At 44.5% G+C, this 18,295-nt stretch overlaps 1 protein-coding gene across 4 annotated transcripts in view; it reads right to left on the bottom strand.

Annotated features, from left to right (window-relative positions):
• AMOT (angiomotin) overlaps positions 1-18,295 on the bottom strand; it is a 62,902-nt gene that overhangs the window by 18,641 nt on the left and 25,966 nt on the right. For 3 of the 4 annotated variants that reach the window (XM_030497409.1, XM_030497410.1, XM_030497408.1), the window contains 5 exons: positions 16,065-16,983; positions 9,244-9,697; positions 7,280-7,424; positions 5,809-5,901; positions 3,024-3,169 (listed from right to left, as the gene is read on the bottom strand). In XM_030497409.1, coding sequence (XP_030353269.1) covers positions 3,024-3,169; positions 5,809-5,901; positions 7,280-7,424; positions 9,244-9,697; positions 16,065-16,936 — 1,710 coding nt within the window. In that variant the 5' untranslated portion in view covers positions 16,937-16,983. Of the gene's footprint in view, positions 1-3,023; positions 3,170-5,808; positions 5,902-7,279; positions 7,425-9,243; positions 9,698-16,064; positions 16,984-17,516; positions 17,721-18,295 lie in introns of all 4 variants that reach the window. The other variant, XM_030497411.1, reaches the window with a different exon arrangement.

Genomic DNA, 18,295 nt, shown 5'->3' with positions numbered 1-18,295 from the left:
CATCATGGCAATCCATGCTCCAAAATGAGAGCTTTTCATTGCTTTAGCTGCAAGTATCATTATCACTAACCATTTCTGACCGTGCTACATGGTTTTAAGCCAACATGCATTTTACCTCAAATCTACTCAATTTATCTCAAATTTGCTGCATATAATGAAAATTACCAGAAGCTGTGACCTTAGAAAACACAGATTAATACTTCACTAGAAATAATTTCCACAAGCTGCTGACATGCATAACTGTGGAACATCTACTAAAGGGAAGAATGAAAATGGAGCAGTGAGAATAGGGGTTAATAACCGGGTATCTACATAGAGCAGAGAAGTAGCAGAGTTTAACTATTACATATAAAACATATACATACTTAGCAAGTCCATCCATAGACACATTTAAGTTTGTTTAAAATACTCATGATCACTCACCCTTTTTTAGCACTATCAAACACTTTAATGTCAGCTCGTTCTAAATTTGAAGAGCCATTTCACCCCTGCTAACAAACCAGGCCAAGTATTCTGTGAATGTCTACTTTTGCTTCCCACTGCTTCACACTACACTTTGGTATCTCCAAGATCATCCCTTTCTCCGTCCCATTTAGTATCCCTTTATCTCTGCTCCTTCTAACTTGGATGCTAAAATCCAATATATATGAAAGCTCTAATCCAACATATAAAAGCTCTCAAAGCTGCATAGGAATAGACAAGTACCTACATTTTACAGATGGGTGCTTTTGTCTAAACTGACAATTCAGAGAAAGGATTATAAAAAGAATCTGGAAGTTCCAATTCCAATGCAACATTTAAATTCATTGATAGTGATATAGTGATAAATACAGCTATTTTACTGGCTTATAGCTCCCATTAGAACGGAAATACTCTTTTTATAAAGGATCTGGTGCATATAAGGCAGCATAACTCTGCTTAATAGGAAGTCAGAACGGAAGAGGGGAAAAAAACCAGCTGAAAACTTACATTACAGGATGCAGCAACTGAAATATGCACCCCCCATGGGCCCTGAGCCAGAGTGGCTGCCAAACCTTCGCGTAAGAAACTCCACCCTCTTCTGCAGGACTAGTTAGGAAATTCCTGACAATTACAGGGACTGGTAACTCAGATTAAGCTGGCAGGAATAACATGAAAAATGGACAAATTGTTCATGTATCTTGGTCTCTGAATGTCACTAACTCAGGCTGACGTTTACAGTCCCTTCTAAACAGCGCTCTGAGTACTGAACAGCTTGCGGGGCTGTCTTTTGGAAAGCATGTTACCAAACAGCTCGGGGATTTGAGAAGTTCCCACAATTTAATACTAATGAGGCAAAAAATGCTTGATAATCCTAAGCATTTCATTAAAAAGTGATTTGGGAAACCTGCAAAAGTGACTCTTCACCCCTTCGGTTTCCCTTTATCACCTCTCACCTCTAGGAAAAAGCAGAGTTAATTCCTGCTCCCTCACTGAGACGCTTCCATATTTATCTACAACAGGAAGGGTGGCACTTCCTGCACACCCTGGGATTCGAGCAAAGGTTGGATGCAAATGACCACAAGCCCTCATGCAGGGCATTTCACTCTCTATCAGCATGTGCGTGGGTTTTAAGCTATCATGCAATCTAGCCCAGAGTTACTTACCTATTTTACTATTCTACCTAGGCGAGGCAGAAATATTTTGAAGCAGCACTGAACCCAATTCTTCTAGTACAACAAGAGAAATTTGAGAAGAAAACATACAATTACTATTACCCCTAAAGGATTCAACTTCATTTGAGGGAGGCAATAGTGCCTACACAGAGGTTCAGCCTAGCCAAGTGCTGTGTGTGCTGGCCCTGGCTGATCACAGCACGATATGCAAGTTGACTCCATGCATGTGAATAGTTCTGGGGAAGCCACATGGATGTTCTGTGTACTTAAAGTTAGTCATACATCAGGTGCTGAAATCTGAAGGAAAGTCAAAGAGCTCCAATACACCAATGATCAAATGATAGAATGGTTCTAGAGCCAAATAGAATCATGTCACATTTAAATTACCCTATAACCCAGTGCTCCCTGTCCCCCTGAGCAACAAAGGTACAAGTCAACTCTGCCGGGTGATGCTGCAATTGTAGTGAAATCAATGGACTTGTCTGCTGTGTGCAAGGCTGAATGTGGCCAGTGACATTGAAGCATTCCTCTGACTCTGTTCTTTTTCTTACTATTATCATTTGTATTGCACAGAACGTGGTTCCTCAGTGATGGACCACAGCCTGGCGATGCAGCCAGCAAGATGCAGGTGGATAGAGGCACAGTGAGGGTGATGGTGAGTGCTAGCAGGCAGGAAGATGGCAGAATTAAACGAGGAAAGAACAAATCTGCAGTGGAGGAAGTGTGCTTGGTCATGAGATTTCCTCCAGAGGCTCTCTATGGAGGAAGAGTAGGAGTAAAGGAAGCAGAGGCTGGGAGAGGGAAATGGAGCCTTTGAGAGGAAAGGAGTAGGCAGGAGCAAAGAGGACGGACACTGCGACGCAGAAGGGCAGCGAGGTGAGAGCCGTGTGTGAGTGGCAGTGACATGGCTACAAAAGAAACTGCTGTGAAAGCTGCCCCGCTAAGCAGCTCAAATGCATTCTCACCTCTTGGGAGGAAAAGGAGAGAAAACAACCAAGGTCGTGCCCAGCTTATTACGAATGCTGGGCACAGATGGTGATCTGCACTCTGCACCATGATAACCTGGTGTAAGTGGAACACCTGGCAAGGGGACAAGCTGCATTCATTTGATATTATTTAGAAGTCCATCCAGATCTGAGTTTCTGCCAAGTTCAGGAGGTTGCCAGGCTGGGATTTCAGTCCCAGCCCACTTTTATCAGTTGAAACAAAAAGAATACAAAACATGGCTGTTCAGACGAAAGCACTTCCAAGGAAATAGAGATTTGTGGCTTATCTGCGCACAGTTCAGTGGCTTAGCTAACCAACACAAAGCTAAGCCGATACAAACAGCTTTGAAGCAAGCAAGTTGGAACCCAAGCTACCCTAATTTCTCTCTCCCAGCATCCTTACCTCTTCCTCCAGTTTCACCACCTTGGCCTGAGCATTGTTCAAGGCCTGGTCTCGGATCTCGATGTGTCTCCGTTGGTCCTCATTGGTGGAGCGTGCAGCAGCCAGTTCTATTTCCAGTTTCTCTTTTTCCCGCTGTGTTTCCTTGTCTATGAAAACAAAGTGAGAGTTAGCAATGGACAGCACTTGTCTTTACCCAGTTTTCAGGACTCTTTCACTGCAGAGGTGAAGGAAAGACTCTTATGGAACTTCTTACAAGAGAGAGAATGCAAATCTAGTACTAAGGGGGGGGGAAAAACAGGTACATGGATTTCAAGGAAGAGGAAGATTTGTAACCCTGAAAAACAAGCATGGTACCTTCAAGTACTAGTGAGAAGGACTAGAAGGTGCATTACTCAGTACAGTTAGGTAATTTGCTCTGATTATGCAGATGGTTAGTGACACTTGGCACTTCTTTACCTCCAAGCTTTCAGCAGCAGAAAACAGACTGGGTAATTTTAATTCCAGAGAGATTAGAGAGGAGACGGCAGACTTCTGTGCCTGAAAAACTTGTGCTCCTTTTTTTCACACTGACCCCACAAACAGGAAGGCTGTTCTGCCTGGGGTAGCTGTCCTCCTTCTCAAAATAACACCCAGTCGTCCCACTTTGCTGGCAGTACCATCAGAGGAGGCAGAAAACAAGTGAGCAATGAGAACTCTTCGGTCTTCCTCTACTGCCCTTAAAAAAGACCCCCTTGGCCAGCACTGAGGCACCTACATCTGTTCTGTCACTGCTTAAAGCAGACATGCAGTTCAAGAAAGCCTTTTGCCCAGGACTCAGAGCTCATGACTGATGCTTTAAAGCCACCCCAAGCACAGTGGCCAGTCCTTTGCTGCTGCTCTGCAGAAAGCTGGGCGGAGTGGGAGCAGCTCTGCTGTGTTTCAGGAACAGGGAAACTGCCTTCATACAAAAATAAATGATAAAATAATTGGGGACTGGAGAAATTATCACACAGGGGTGTAAAGCAAAGCCACAACACAGAGCTGATGTCCTCTGTATATACTCTGTCATTCCCAGCTCAAGCCAACCAGCTATAATGATAACATTTAACACCCTTGCTGGGTACATAACCACAAAATACTCCCTGGAGTGATCTACACCCAGCACTGATGACACCAGAGAAACTGCATTCCAGAAACCAGAATCCCACGACAAAGGAATGAGGACAAGGAGTGGAAAGCTTGAAAAACAGGAACTAGATCCTGGGTGTTAGGACAGACTGCATATGGAATACACAGGCCCACTTGTGCAAGCATGTGCATAACTATATTTACAGGACCACAATTATTCCCTTTCTTCTGCCAGCCAGGAGCAAAGCTTTAGCAACACGGAGTAGCTAAAGATTCCCTTCTGCTAAGGAATCAACGCAGCCCACACACAGGTTGCAAAACAAACCTGTCCACAAACAGCACCCAGAACTCTCCAAACCCTGACTAAAGCTAGGCTGCGATGTGAGACACAATGACAAAGGCTAATGTCACCACCTGCCTATTCTTTTCCCCATCTCTCCCATCCCAATATTTCTCCTGCAGCCAGGAAATGAATTGCTGACAGTGTCAGCACACTAAAATGTGCTGTAGAAAACGGCAGAGATGAGGCAGGGTGGCATTATGCCAGCAGGTATCCATCAGTGCCTGCAGCCTGTTTGTTTGTTCATCTGTAAGTGCTTGCAGTGAGGCTTTTGGCAGTTTCATTCCAGACTTTTCCCCAAATGAGAACTGCTTCACTTGAGAGGTGCCTACAGCACCCCTAGAAATGCTGGGACCGAGGAAATGTAGCACTATGGTTTCCATGCTCATCCAAAAGGAGCAACTGAGTGTGAGGCCTCACAACTTTGACTGCCCCACCTCTCTGGGTGAATCTATGAGCCTCAAGGTCCACCCAACCAGTCTGAATGCGAGACTAAACCCACAGACTTTCCACTGCCACCAGTTTTGAATTCCCACCGTGACAGCCATCTGCTTGCAATGTAAGCCAGAAGGAATAAGCTAAAGGCAACACAAGAGAAGGATACCAGCACTTGACAGAGTAGAAGCAGTGTGTGTTACACCACAGAAAATCTCTATTTTGCAATTTTGTTGCATTACCTTTTTATATAACAACTGGAGAAAAGTGAGCATTGTCAGAAGGGTGGAGTACACCATGGGATGAGGGAAAAGTTGGCTCGCCGCATTCAGCCTTAAGACATTTCAGTACAAAGGAAAAGCAGCATTTCACATCCCTCATTTTGTGATAAATCCACTACTGTGGACAGAATTCATGACCCTTACCCAGCCCAGCATACTGCAGGCAGTGTTCATCCCCCTTATGTTTGCAGAACTGGATAAGGCAGTGGCAAATTAAAGAGGAAAGAGATAGGAGACCTACCAGGTTCCGGTCTCACTGGCCTTAATTCATGCCAGGACTCTTGTCAGCCTGGAATGGTTTAATTCCAAAGCTTTCAGGGGACCAAATAAGTGGCCAAACTAGCCTGTATATTATGGGGTAAACACTAATCTTGCAGTTTAATGGCAAACTATGTTTGCTTCAAAATCTCTACTAAAGGACATCAAATGGTCTTTACGTACTGACAGAAGAGGAATTCTTGAATCCTTTCTCCACTGTCAGTTTTGGACTGTCACTGCCCTGAATTCCATCCTGATAGAAAAGTGACAGATCTGAACTACAGTGACCTTCTGCATTGTTACCGATCCCAGAATGGCTGGAGCATTGGTGCTGAGCCCACTCACTAACTCACTCATAACTCACTTTGTGCAAAGAGTTGAGAGATGGTTTTCCGATTGTCTTCAGACCCCTCAAATTCCTTCTCCGCCAGCTGCTTGTTGGCTGTCTCCATGCGCTCTGCAAGTGTTTTCAACAGAAGGAACACTAAGTCATTAAAAACCTTCAAGCACTAAGTCACATCTGCTCAGGACATTTCCAATGCAGTTCCCCATTAGAGGGACAGACCTCCTCATTCTACACAGCCAAAACCAGAAGCTAGCACCCACTTTTGGAATGTTTCCAATTATGTCCTTCAGAAAATCTTCTCAATGAGACAAAACAGGCTAAATAAAATCCTAAAGAAATTACTTTAAATAGTTACAACACATAAGAAGTTTATTTTTTCAATTTTTACAAACATTAAGACACCTTATTTTTTCCACCCAAATAAATCCCACTGTGCAATTAAAAGATTCCCTTATAATTCTCCACTAAATCTGAATAGTTAGAAGATAAAATCTCTGTTGTCCAGTTACCTGACGCTAGGGAAAAGTGTAAAACTCTAAGGACAGGTTACTGGTTCTGCTGCTGCAGGCTGTTAAGAACTTATGTCAGTCCGTGAAAGTGAGAATGAAATGTTTATGATGTGCTTTATTATGAATAAGATTATTTAATGCAGGCCTTCATGTACTGTCCTTCTTGACAGCACTGGCTTTACTTCTTGGATGCAAAACAATTTCTGGGAACACAGTCTTAGCAAGAGACATGGGGCAGTGCGAGCAGATGACATGTAGGACAATCAGAAGGTGTTTGCAAAAAAATTAAGTTTAGAGTTTAAAAAACTGATTGTGTCCTTTAAACACCCCAAATTACAGATGGTTTTCACCTTTCAAGCTAATGGTAAAATTTTTCCCATGTTAAGGTCAAATACTGTTCAACATCACTCTCCACTGTCAGCCATCGTACTGTCTCAGCCTCTTAGCAAGAACCAGACACTAATAACATCTCACTCTGGAAAAGGAAGGGAGATCCAAAAAAACAGATGCCTACACTGATAAGAAATGACAAGACCTTCAGGAAGAACAGGCAGTCTGCAGTTTGTATGTCAGTGCAGAAAGGTCACTGGACAGGAAATAAAGTGAACATGCCTGGTGTGGGATTAGGCAGTCAGCAAACCGTCTTTCCATTTGTATAAACTGAACAAATTGTACAAATCGTGTCTAGGATATAAGACAAGAGAGGATTCCAGGCTTGCATCTGGTTTATAGTATTTGGCTTATCATGTTTCTTTTCAATGAGAAACAGGCTGGAAATGAGAGACTACAGCACCCTCCTAAATCTGTCGTTTCCATACTTGCAGCAAGCACTTAAAATCTCAGGCTGCTGAACATACCTGAGTATCCTGTCACGGTTGAGTTGTCAACAGACACAGTGAATTCTGCAGCAGAACACTGTCCTGCCAAGTAAGTACAACAATAAAAACACCCCAACATTGAAGAAGTTTTACTTCATTCACCTCTTAGATCCCTGTTGAAATCATGAAGCCTACGAATTTCTCCTTCCAGTTTGTTTCTCATGGCCTTTTCCAGGGCATCACGTTTAGAGGATGATTTCTCCAGGTTTTTGTATGCCTCTGAAACTTGCTGAATTTCTGTTTCCAGCTGCAGTGGAAGTGAAAACAAGCACTTACTATTTTACCACTAACAATTATTCAGTTTCAGAAGGGAGATCATTTTCTCTCAGGTTTTCTTTATTGAAGAATCCTACACCCATACATTAAGTAAAACAATAGTCTCAGGTTTGTGATGGCTCCTTCTGCATAAAGGACACCAATGGTTAAAACAAAGATCTAGAATCTCCTTCCAGATTCTACTTCTGTTTCCCCAATACAAAAGCACAGATAAAGCAAACTGAAGAAGTGCAAATGTAATCTATTATTTTCTAAGATTGGGGCAGTTTGACACTCCTGTTAGTCTGGGCAAAAAGCATTTATATAAATAGCTAGTGTGGTATCAAGTGAGTTAGTAAAATAAAACAAGAAAGGCAGACAAAACTATGCTACAAAAACACCAGTGGCAGATCCCGTATTACTGATGAACTCTGCAGCTCTGCAACTGTTATAGTCCAAAATTCATAATCAAACCTCCTGATGTTCTCTGTTTACACTTCTACAACTTAGCTGTGCTTTTAAATGTCCAATTTACTAAATAGCAGGAGGGAAACATTTGCAGTAAAATATGTTTCATCCTTCCTTCTAGCCTTTAGTGTGAAGCTTCTCTGATCACTCAGAGCAGAAGGAGATTCAGTTCTAACTCTCCTTACTAGGCATGATTCATTGCTATGGAAGCATGGATCCGTGTAGCAGCAAACCCCATCAGCACTCCACAGCAAGTGATCAACAGGAGGGTGGAGGAAAGTGCATTTTTATCCTTCTTTCATTATCAGGAAGCTGTCAAACATTTCTCTAAAGCATTTCCTGGCCAGAGACCTTCCAAAAAAAACCACAACAAAATGAATGTATGTCCCTGGAAAGAGGTAACATAGGGAATAAGGAGTGTGGAATGCCATACTGGTCACCCGAACTCAAACAAGTGTTTTAGGCAGCCACTCATTTTTATGGCCCTGGAGACTGCTCAGTGGAAAGAGCAGAGCAAGGCCCACAAAGTCCTAATGTGCAAGTAGATTCAGCCTCTTCTCAGCTGCAAGGCACAAGCAAAGCTGACCTGCTGCCCAGCTTTAAACCAATGGTCATCATGAAGTTATTTCTATGAGGCTGCAATGAAAATACCTCTACACATGCATGTTAATGATGGGTCTCGCTGGGATATTTCTTTTAAAACGTTTTATCATACCTTATTCTACTTGTTTCATAAAGCCAAAGGTAGCAAATAGCTTGATCCAAACCAAGACATTAAGTTTTCACAGAAGTTGTGTGGCATTGAGAGGGGGACAAAAGAAGTGTTAGTTTCAGTCCTACAGTCCAAATGTCTTTAACGTAGCCATAGCAGCCTTGTACTTGCCTTCCACAGTGTCCTGCCAACCAGTTTTGTGGCTATGTCCCCTGTTGCCTCCTTGAGTGACTATGGTCTCATGTCATTCCAATCAGGCCCTTCCTGCAGTCTCTAAAGTCTTTAAGACTAATGGGAAAATGAAGCCTGCTGCTATCCTGGGCATAAGAATACTAGCCTTAATGTAACCAAGCAAGCCAAGCAGTCAGCCTCTTCAAGACAGCTGATGAGGATGCTCTTTTGAGCATGGTCAGTAAACTATTAGAATACAACTGAAGGCTTTGATTTTATCTTCTGACAAAGCTAAGCTGCTGCCCTAGGGGACAGGATACAGACTAATCAATCTGCATGTAAAAGACTCCCAAGTAGATAATCAATCCCTTAGGCAAGGAATGTAACAGTTGCGGATTAGATGATTCAATTATGGACAGTACTAGACACAGGAGAGTGCCTGATATCCCAAAACACCCACCTTCTGCAGCCGGGCTACTTTCTCATAACACCCATCCAGTTCCTGTCGTAGAGACCGGTTCTCTTCTGACAGGATTTCCACCATCTGCTGGGCCCTGGAAACTATGGCAAAAGGATCTACTTGCATCTGCTGATAGGGGGAAGGTATCTGCTGAGCTCGGGACATTACTGAATAGGAATCTCCTTGCTGCTGCTGCGGGCCTAGGAAGGGCTGGCATAGTCGGTACAAGTCCCCCTGATGGACTTGGTTTGACAAGAATGGCTGCTGGGTCCGTGGCAGAATTCCAGGATCTCCCTGGCTTGGAGTCAGAGGTTGCTGATGCTGGGAAGGGGACAGCCTGGATGGCGGTGGAGACTGAAGCAAAGTCAAAGATCCCAGGGATGTCAAGGAAGAAGTTGGGCTGTGGTGGTGAGGTGGTCTCTGTTGTAACTGCAGCTGCACATCTGGGTTCTGCCTGGAAAACAGAGAGCAGGAGCTCCATCAAAGTCATGCAGAAGATGGTGCACAAACCCAGTGAAAAGGTGAGGGATAATCCGTGTACTCCTTTCCACAGGCATTCCCACACAAAAGACTCATATATGAGTTTTTCCTCATTTTTCTAAGTTTCTATAAAAAATTCAAAACCAAATCATTATCAGAAAACATATTATAAATGCACAAAGGTCTTTCCTCTTGGGTCTGTTTTGTACAGAAACACTAAGAGAAACTCCATCAACAACTACTGACCAAAACTATAACTTTTCTCCACACTTCGTGGATAAAACAACTAAACTATTAGGAATGGGCTCGTCCATTCTGTCCTAAAATGTGCCATCTCTCACGAAGAAAACAATGCATTGTCTTCTGCAATTCAGGATACAGAGTTAAAGTGGCTGGTTAAACTCTATGCTATATGCCAGCACCACTGATGTGAGCTTTCTGAAGTATCAACCAACAAGCTGCAGCATGGTTAAATGAGATAGTTAAAGGGTCTGAAAACCAGCATAGGCATCAGAACCAGCCCTTTCATTCAGAACCACCTGCAGGTGATTTGTTTACTGCTCCTAACAAAAGCCTCTACAGGTATCAAAGCCAGATCTAGGAATCTGAAACCTGCTTGAGTCTATCACACAAGTAACTCCAAGCTACATCAGCTCACATTTCCCAGGCACTGGAGATCCCCAGCTCAACTTGTGCTGCATTAGCCAAGTACAAAACCTCTCTTAGAAGATTTGTGTGGATGTATTGTGCTTGGATGACCTCAGGAGGCAGGTTTTGCTTCCTCCTCCAAAGACAGACAACCTTTAACTTCTCTGGATGTTCTTTATTCTAACAGCTGAAGTCACTCCCTCTCCATGCTGCAGTCAGCCTCCTCTTAAGCACAGACCGCAGCCTGGTGCAGACCCAGCCTGGCAGTTCAACGTGTTCTGAAATACTCCTGTTTTGATGAAATTCCCCACCCTTTGGGATGTAGTTCAACCCTGCAGCTGGAAAAGTGCATGGTGTTGTTCCACGTGGCCATGGCTGCTGCAGAATACCCCCATGGTTGCCTGTGTTCCCTACATGCTTGCTCTGCTGAGTGCAGCAGAGGTACTGGATGTACAGGACAGCCCACAGCACAGCTCTCCCGCCACACCAAGAGCACTAATGGCACGTCAGTTGAAAACAGCAAGCAAGAAGCTGAACTGGGAACTCAAGGGTTACACAACGGGCTTCTCAGCCGATGTGCAAACACTCAGCATCATCCTTCCTGTTCTCTGCAGAAAGAATGCACCAACTTTTCGTACGGGTCCAAAGAGGAAACGTCTGCATTACTCACATCTGGCTGGCAGCACATGGAGGAGTTGGGGCATTCTCAGCCCAGCACAGGGTTCATTTTTCAGTATCATGCATCTCATGTCTCATTTTCCCTGGTTTCCAGCAGAGAAGGTGCATAGAAACCCCCGAGCTCACACTCAAATTCCTTAATGGGGAAACAAATCTAGCCTTTGTCACTTTGGAAAAACCAAATTACTGCTCTAGTTACTGTTTCTCTCTTCCTCACACTCGGGTGACTGTGGTCCCTACCAGTAATGTTATTGCAGGAGTTGTATTTCCCCAGAAATGATCCTACACAGCATGAGGATCTCAGGGGTGATGCAGAAGAGAGATGTGCAATTAATTTCCTCAGGAATGTGCACTTTAGCAGCAGCACTTTGGTTTTTTCCCTCCTGGGAGGCCAGCTCTACTTATTGTTGTATTTACTCCGTTACCCTTATTTGGCAGTTCTCATAACGAAGAATGAGGCAAAACCATCACATGCCATGCTCAAGGTTGTCTGGTTTGTCTCAGGTGGTTTCCAGCTCCTTTCCTAGCTCACCCAGTTATGTGCAGAGTTAAAACTTTGCATCTCCAGAAACCACTCGTCTCCTTGAGCTTATTCTTTACCTGACACCTCTGTTTTGATGTTATAATCAATTAGGGAATAACCTTGCTGTGACATTTAATCTCTGATGACCTAAAGAGGTTAGATCAAGAGAGACACGTTGCCAGCCTGCCTCATGGATGCAATAAACCACATTTCCAACTCTGAACCTACAAAATGCTCTTCCAGTCTGAAAACAACCTGAAGCAGTTAACTCAGACTGACTTGATCTTGGTGTGTTAGTGTTATAAGCCTATTTAGATGGACTGTTTAGATGCCAAAGTCAACAATTTGAGCTATTTGACCAAAAGCATCTCATCAGAGACACATGAGTAGAATCTTGCCATTTCTGCAGAACCTGAGAGCTAATGAAAGGAGCACAAAGATGGCCAAAGGGAAACAACAGCAGCAGCTAAATTCTGAGGGGACAGTCTTTGTACTGACATGCCTGGTAATGAGTTTTTTTAAAACCTATTGTAAAGAACAACTCTAGGAAATCATGGCTGAGTATTTCTAAACAAGAGACATTTCCAAGATTTCCAGCATCTTGGCTCTCACATCCAAAGCCTCTCACGGTCTTGAAATGACACCAATCTTGTGGGTTCGAGCTAAAACAGAAGAGCTGGGAGCCTCTGGTTCTCTTGCATTACCAACAGCCAAAAATGTCCCAAATGTGTTTATATTCCCAGCAAAATGAGGTAATACAACATCCTACCTTTAAAAAACACATAAAATCCTAGCAACCTCTTTAAGATCTTCCATGCAAATTTGTACATACACGTTCAAAGAACTCTTTAGCATCCCCACTGCTTCAATTTTGTCTTATTCTGTGGGTTCAAACTACCTGGTTCTGAGATTCCTCAGATTAACATGAGAATTGCAGAATTTATTTCTCTGGTAAAGCCATTTTGGACTGGGAGATTCCAAAAAGTAAATGAATGAACCCAACTGGATTTCTCAAGATTTTTAAGCCAGACTGCAAAATTTTCAGGTACAAATGACTATTGGGGTCACCTAACAGAACTGCTGACAGAATGGTAGTAGAAACTTCCCTCCAGGAGAGAATCAGTCCCTGAGTAACCCTGCAGTAGTCATCAAAATTGTATCTGAACTAACCACTCATGTAGGAATGCAGAAAGACTCTCAAAATACATGGAAAACAAAATTACACAATCTCCTTCCATTTGCCTCAGCATCACAGAGAGCTGAAAATCCCAAATGCAGGGAAAAAAACCTCAGAGCAATAATTCCCCGAGGTCTTTAAGTCTGAAAATGTAACTTTAAGGGCCTCTTCATTTTGAAGACTGTATCACACAAGAATGTCTGCTTCCCTCACAGCCCCTGGTGCGTATCAGAGACACACACCAAGTACAAACCTGGATTTATGGTTCTACAACTACAAGGGTTACGTTAGCTTTTGAGTCATGAAGACAGAGCTATGGAGCAAGGGCAGCTCTGCAAGTAATCCCAGAGATTGGGAGTCCTGAGGCTGCCAGGATGGCAAACATAAGTCACACATGTCTGCAGGTAAAGCAGCAAAGTGGGGAGGGCAGAAATGGGAAGAGATCAGGAAAGGTCTCTGGCTTGTTAAAGTTTTTTCTGCCTTCCCGGCTTCTCCTGCCTGTTTCATGTTCAAGAAGCTACAGCTCCTCTCGCTTCCACAGCCCCCCTGCATGAACAGGGACACGCTGGCAGCAGGAGGGAGCAGACTTCACTTCATTAGGCAGCTGAAATCAAACCAATGCATTTTTGTTCTGCTTCCCAGTCATACCTGATTATCCCCCACTTTGATGCTGCTCAGGGGAACGCAGTGCACAAAAGTGATTTACTAATTATGGGACAAATTCTTCGGACCTCCTTCTCAAAAAAGTTTCTGTGAAGTCAACAGGACTAATCACCACAGCAGGAGCTCAGTCATTTGGGCTCCCAACAGAGGATGGCGCTTGAATCAGAGAGACAGTGAGCTTCCCCTGCACCCAAAACTGCATCAGCACCTGCTGTTCTGCCACAGGAGACCCTGCAGCAGACACCAAGCCGAGGGCACCCATCTTCTCCTCTTAGACCTGCAGCTTTGTTTTCATCACCAGTGTGCAGCTGAGCTGTTAGGGAAAGAACTGGATTTTAGAGCTTCACTCGCAGCCCGCCCTCTTCTGAACTGTCTTCACAATTTCCAAACAGCAGCCTGGATGCCTCCGGCATGCCCGGTATTTACATTAAACCAACATCATTACCTACACATACGTGTTCCCAAACTTACACCGCCCAGGAGCAGGTGAGGCAAAGTGTTTGCAGACTGGTTTAAACTTACCACACAGCCCATTCCTTTCCCAGAGCGGGGAGGGTGAAGCATGAGAATGCTGTGAATTCCCCAATGTTTATCTTGCTCAACGAGTTTTATTTAAACCGCATCGTTAGGTCACCCTCAAATTCCCCTGAACAATGAGGGGAAAAACCCGCAGCAATGGGTGCGGCTTCGCCAGCAGAAAGAAGGGGCTTTGTTTCCTTGACGCGCAGTTCAAAAAATGCACACATTTACCAACCCAAATTAATCCCCATAAACACAGAGCTGGGAAAACTGGAGGCTCGGAAAACACTTTATCACGCCAGCGAGGCTGCAGAGACACCGGTCAGCGCTGCCCAGAGCGAGGCAATGCCCTCCTGGAAGTTGTGTGCCTTTAAAATCCGCACACCATCACCCAGCTGCACCTTTAGTAACACAGAAGGTTTCTTGTCTCAATGACAGTTTCTCTTAAAGTGTGTGGGAGAAGGAGGGGAAGAGAGGACTTGCTCCCTTCCTTTGCTACGCTGCTCTGTAATTTATGGATTAGTCTTGCGATTGTTCTACTGCTTCAGCATTTGCTTGCAAAGGAAACCTCTCCTCTGTGCAGCTATTTAGGTTAAAAAGTAACCTCATTAGATTCCCAATGCTTTGAAGACAAATTTCAGTTGCTTCCCCTACTGGAAACCTTGCCAGCTGAACCTTTCTCCTGCCCCCCCCTTCTCCCCCACCATGTTCTTTCAAAGCAGCCAGGATCCATCCAATACAGACAAAAATCACCCTGTCTAGAGGAGCTGACTGTTGGCGAGTTTTCAAATACCTCTCCCTTAAACAGCAAGCAGGCTGTGTCTCAGATTCACTATATGTAATATTATGAGGATTTCTGATGCAGTATAACCATCAAGGATCTGTTTCCCTTTCCTGGGTGCACAGAGATTCGAGACCTTTGCATTTGCAAAAACATTTGCAATGAGCTTCTACAACCATTACCCCCCCTAAACCCTTTACTTCCCCTTTTCCTGGCCTCTTTATTATTTATTTAGCCAGATCAAAGGGCCTTTTCATCAGGCTTGTATGCTGCTGAAGTCATTTCAGATCACAAACAATGGTGGACAAACTCTGAAAATAGTTCCCCATAGGACTAGGAAGGTTCTGAGCAGATTCAAATCCCCCAAAGCTCAGACTCTGTTCCCAAATACAGACTGGTTACTTCTTCGTGCTCCCCTCCAAGCACAACACAGTATGTGCAAACATCAGCATAGACACCTCACCATTTACTCAGTGTGGCAACACTCTCCTCTTGCTCTTTTGTATTATCCTCTTAGCTTCAAAATGAGGCCAAAATCGTTACACCAAATCTCACCTGGACTTGAACAGAGATGAGATGGTAAGGGAACAGGTTAAGCCAAGCCTTATTTTTAGCCTACCTGAATAAAACTTCACCTTCACCCACACGGACATCTGTGCTGGCTTAAGCCAAATCTAGCTCCTTATCTAAAGGAAACCAGAACAGGCTGAGATTTCAAATGATGCAAGGAAAATTAGTGAAAGCTAAGCTAGCAAGCCTGGGATGAGGCACAAAGCACGCTCCATTTCCCACTCCTACACTCTGGTCCACTGAATATAACATCTGAGAAACTCCAAAGGAAGCTCAGGTGGTTGCTGTTACCTGCACCACTGTCACTTTCAGTCACTTTCTCCTTTCCTACATAGCATTTAGATGCAGTTTAAATCTAAAAAAACTCTTTTGTCTGGGCAGATGTAATTAAAGAACAGCTTAAGTCTTGCAATAAGTAACTGCAAGTTTCTACAATGAATCACACCCTAACTTTGGCTTTTGTAGCAAACCTTTTGTAAGCCTCTGGAGCCTCAGCGTCAAACCTCCCCATGCCATAAACTCAAGCTGACTCGTTTTGTTTGTTGGGGTATTTTTAGTTTGTGTTTGTTTTGGGTTTTTTAATAAAGAGTCAGGCCTCTCTAAGTAGCTACTGAAACATGTTACAGTCCTTCCAGACACGGTCTGTAGCTGAACACAACATGTCACCTCACATAATACAGATGAGATCTGTGCTGAAAGAAAACCTGCCTCAGGAGTGAGGGCAATGGACTGAGTTGTTCCTTGTGTGGCTGTCAAGGAGTTTGTCTGAAGATCTTGCTTACCTGACTGACCCATACTCAGGGGGATGTTGATACCTCATCATCGGCCCATCAGATCTTCCCTGCTGGCTCATGCGATGATCACTATAGAAATGTCCCGAGTCCTGAGGTTTGCAGTTCATAGATGGGGTGGACACATTTTTGTACGGATACTCCGGAGGAGGACCCCGCTGCTCCATTCCTTTCATGTTGGGCTGGGAAGGGGCCTGCACCGAGTTCTTGTAGAACTCATTGGAGCCAGAATTCTTATAAGGGTCGCTGGACTGTTGAGGAGAAAGAGGGGAGAGGGGGGAGAGCGGTGCGCTCGTGACAGGCGCGTGGGCCTTGACCCCACTGGTGGCCAAGGACAGCTGCATCAGCCTCTCGCTCAAGGAGCGGACGTGCCCTTGCTTGAGGTCCTTCAGTCCTTCATCCTGGTGGACCTTCCCTGGGCTCACCCGCTGAACCGTGGGCCGCCCTTCAGTCCTCATCTTTTGGTTGGTGACCCCCGTTACATAGAACGCTGCCCCGACACTAGCGTGCGGCTGGCCCCTGAAATACTGTGACTGCACTTTGGCTTCCTCATAGGTCGGGAGATCCTCGCTGTTCTGAAGTCGTGGGGAGAGCTGCTTCTCCATGATGCTGTTGTCCACCTGTATCTCCTGGCCCTGGGGCTCCTGACGGGCAGCATGAGTCACAAGCTGGTGGTCCTGGGAGCTCAGCCCTTCGTTCTGAGATGCTGGACTCCCACTGCTGTTGAAAGGGGGGGCATTTCCTGTGGCTTGTTGGTGTAAGGCAAGAAGGTTACGGTTGTCATTTGGGTTTCCGTATCTGAGCTGCTCCTGCAGCAGGCGTTGTAAAACTGTCGTAGCTGCTTGCTCTTCTGAATTCCTCATCTCAAACTGTGGTGCCTTTTGGGTGGAATGTAAAAGCTGCCCTTGACCTAAGGAAAGGAGACACGGTTATTAGCGCCTGAGTGGATCAAGCAAGAGACATTTAAGAGCAATGGCTTGAAATACAGGAGCAAAAAAAAAGCAGGTTAGATTACCAAAGGTTCCCATAACAATGGAGGTCATTAAGGCCCTTGACCTAAGAAGGACTTGCATGCCAGGGGGCAAAGCTTCGAAAGGTGATGAAAGGTGACTCGCAAGTTTATAGGAATATCAATGGACTGCAAGCTGCAGGGATGCATGCTGAATACCTCAGATAGCAAGGCTGCTTTCAGGCAGAAAAGAAGACCTGTAACTCACAGGATGATAGTAAAAATGCCTAAGACCTGTTTGCTTTACACTTAGGACTACCAACAGTGAAATACACTCCCCATATTTGCAGGCAGACAAGGATTAAAGGGTGAAATCAGCAATTTGTCAGTTTTAAGGGGGGAGGGAAGAGAGAGAGGCCCACTGAGATAGTATATGGTTCAAAGGAAGTAAAGATATCTCTTAGCTTAGGCTGTTTAAAGCAATTAATGAATACCTTGTCAGCCAGCAGGATTTTAGAGTTATGAAATACCCTGAGCGAGATCAGCACCTAGTCTCCCTGCTGCAGAAAACACAACGTCCTGGTGCAAGAGAGGACTCTGCAACTTTCTGCTATACAAAGGCAACCAAATCTTCGCACATCTAAGTACCATCAGCTGAATGCATGCAAATGCAAGAGGGGGAAAAAGAGTCGTCTGACCTAAGGAACAGAAAAAGACCTCTGAGTGGCAGGAAAAAACACTGTGTACCAACTAGAGAAATACAAAGAGCCAATGTCAAGCACATCCTAAGTACAGATTAAGTCAGTGACCAGCAATGATTACACTTCACTCGGTCTCCCAGTGGAGTCAGGAATTTGTCATGGAAACTCAAGCCCACTGGTCTTGCATGAGTTGAAATATCCAAAATTAATGATACCTCTGAGACATGTAACTAAAAGCAGAGCTACTTTTGAGCTAGAACAGTTCAGAATAGAAGGCATGCTTTACTTGTTGGCTAAGCTGTGGCTCTGCCCTAACAGCAGAGTGCATGTTGGTATTCCAGCACCTTATTTTGATCCCTTTTTTCTGGTTAACATTGTTCCTTAGCAAGAGGTAACTTGCTCCCAACAGTTTATTCCGTGGCAAAACCAGGGATGGACTGCAGGAGCCAGGAGACCTGAAGGATCTGCTTTGTTCTGTGACTCCACAACCACCCAGTTTCCTCCCTTGGGCCAGCCTGCTGCAGGAATCTACCCCTGTGACACAAGGCCTGGACACACCAGGCAGACAGAAC

This window comes from Strigops habroptila, chromosome 9 (assembly GCF_004027225.2).
Source record: "Strigops habroptila isolate Jane chromosome 9, bStrHab1.2.pri, whole genome shotgun sequence".
Lineage (NCBI taxonomy): Eukaryota > Metazoa > Chordata > Aves > Psittaciformes > Psittacidae > Strigops > Strigops habroptila.
Note: the sequence above shows the minus strand (reverse complement) of the source record. Positions and strands in the feature narration are given on the sequence as shown.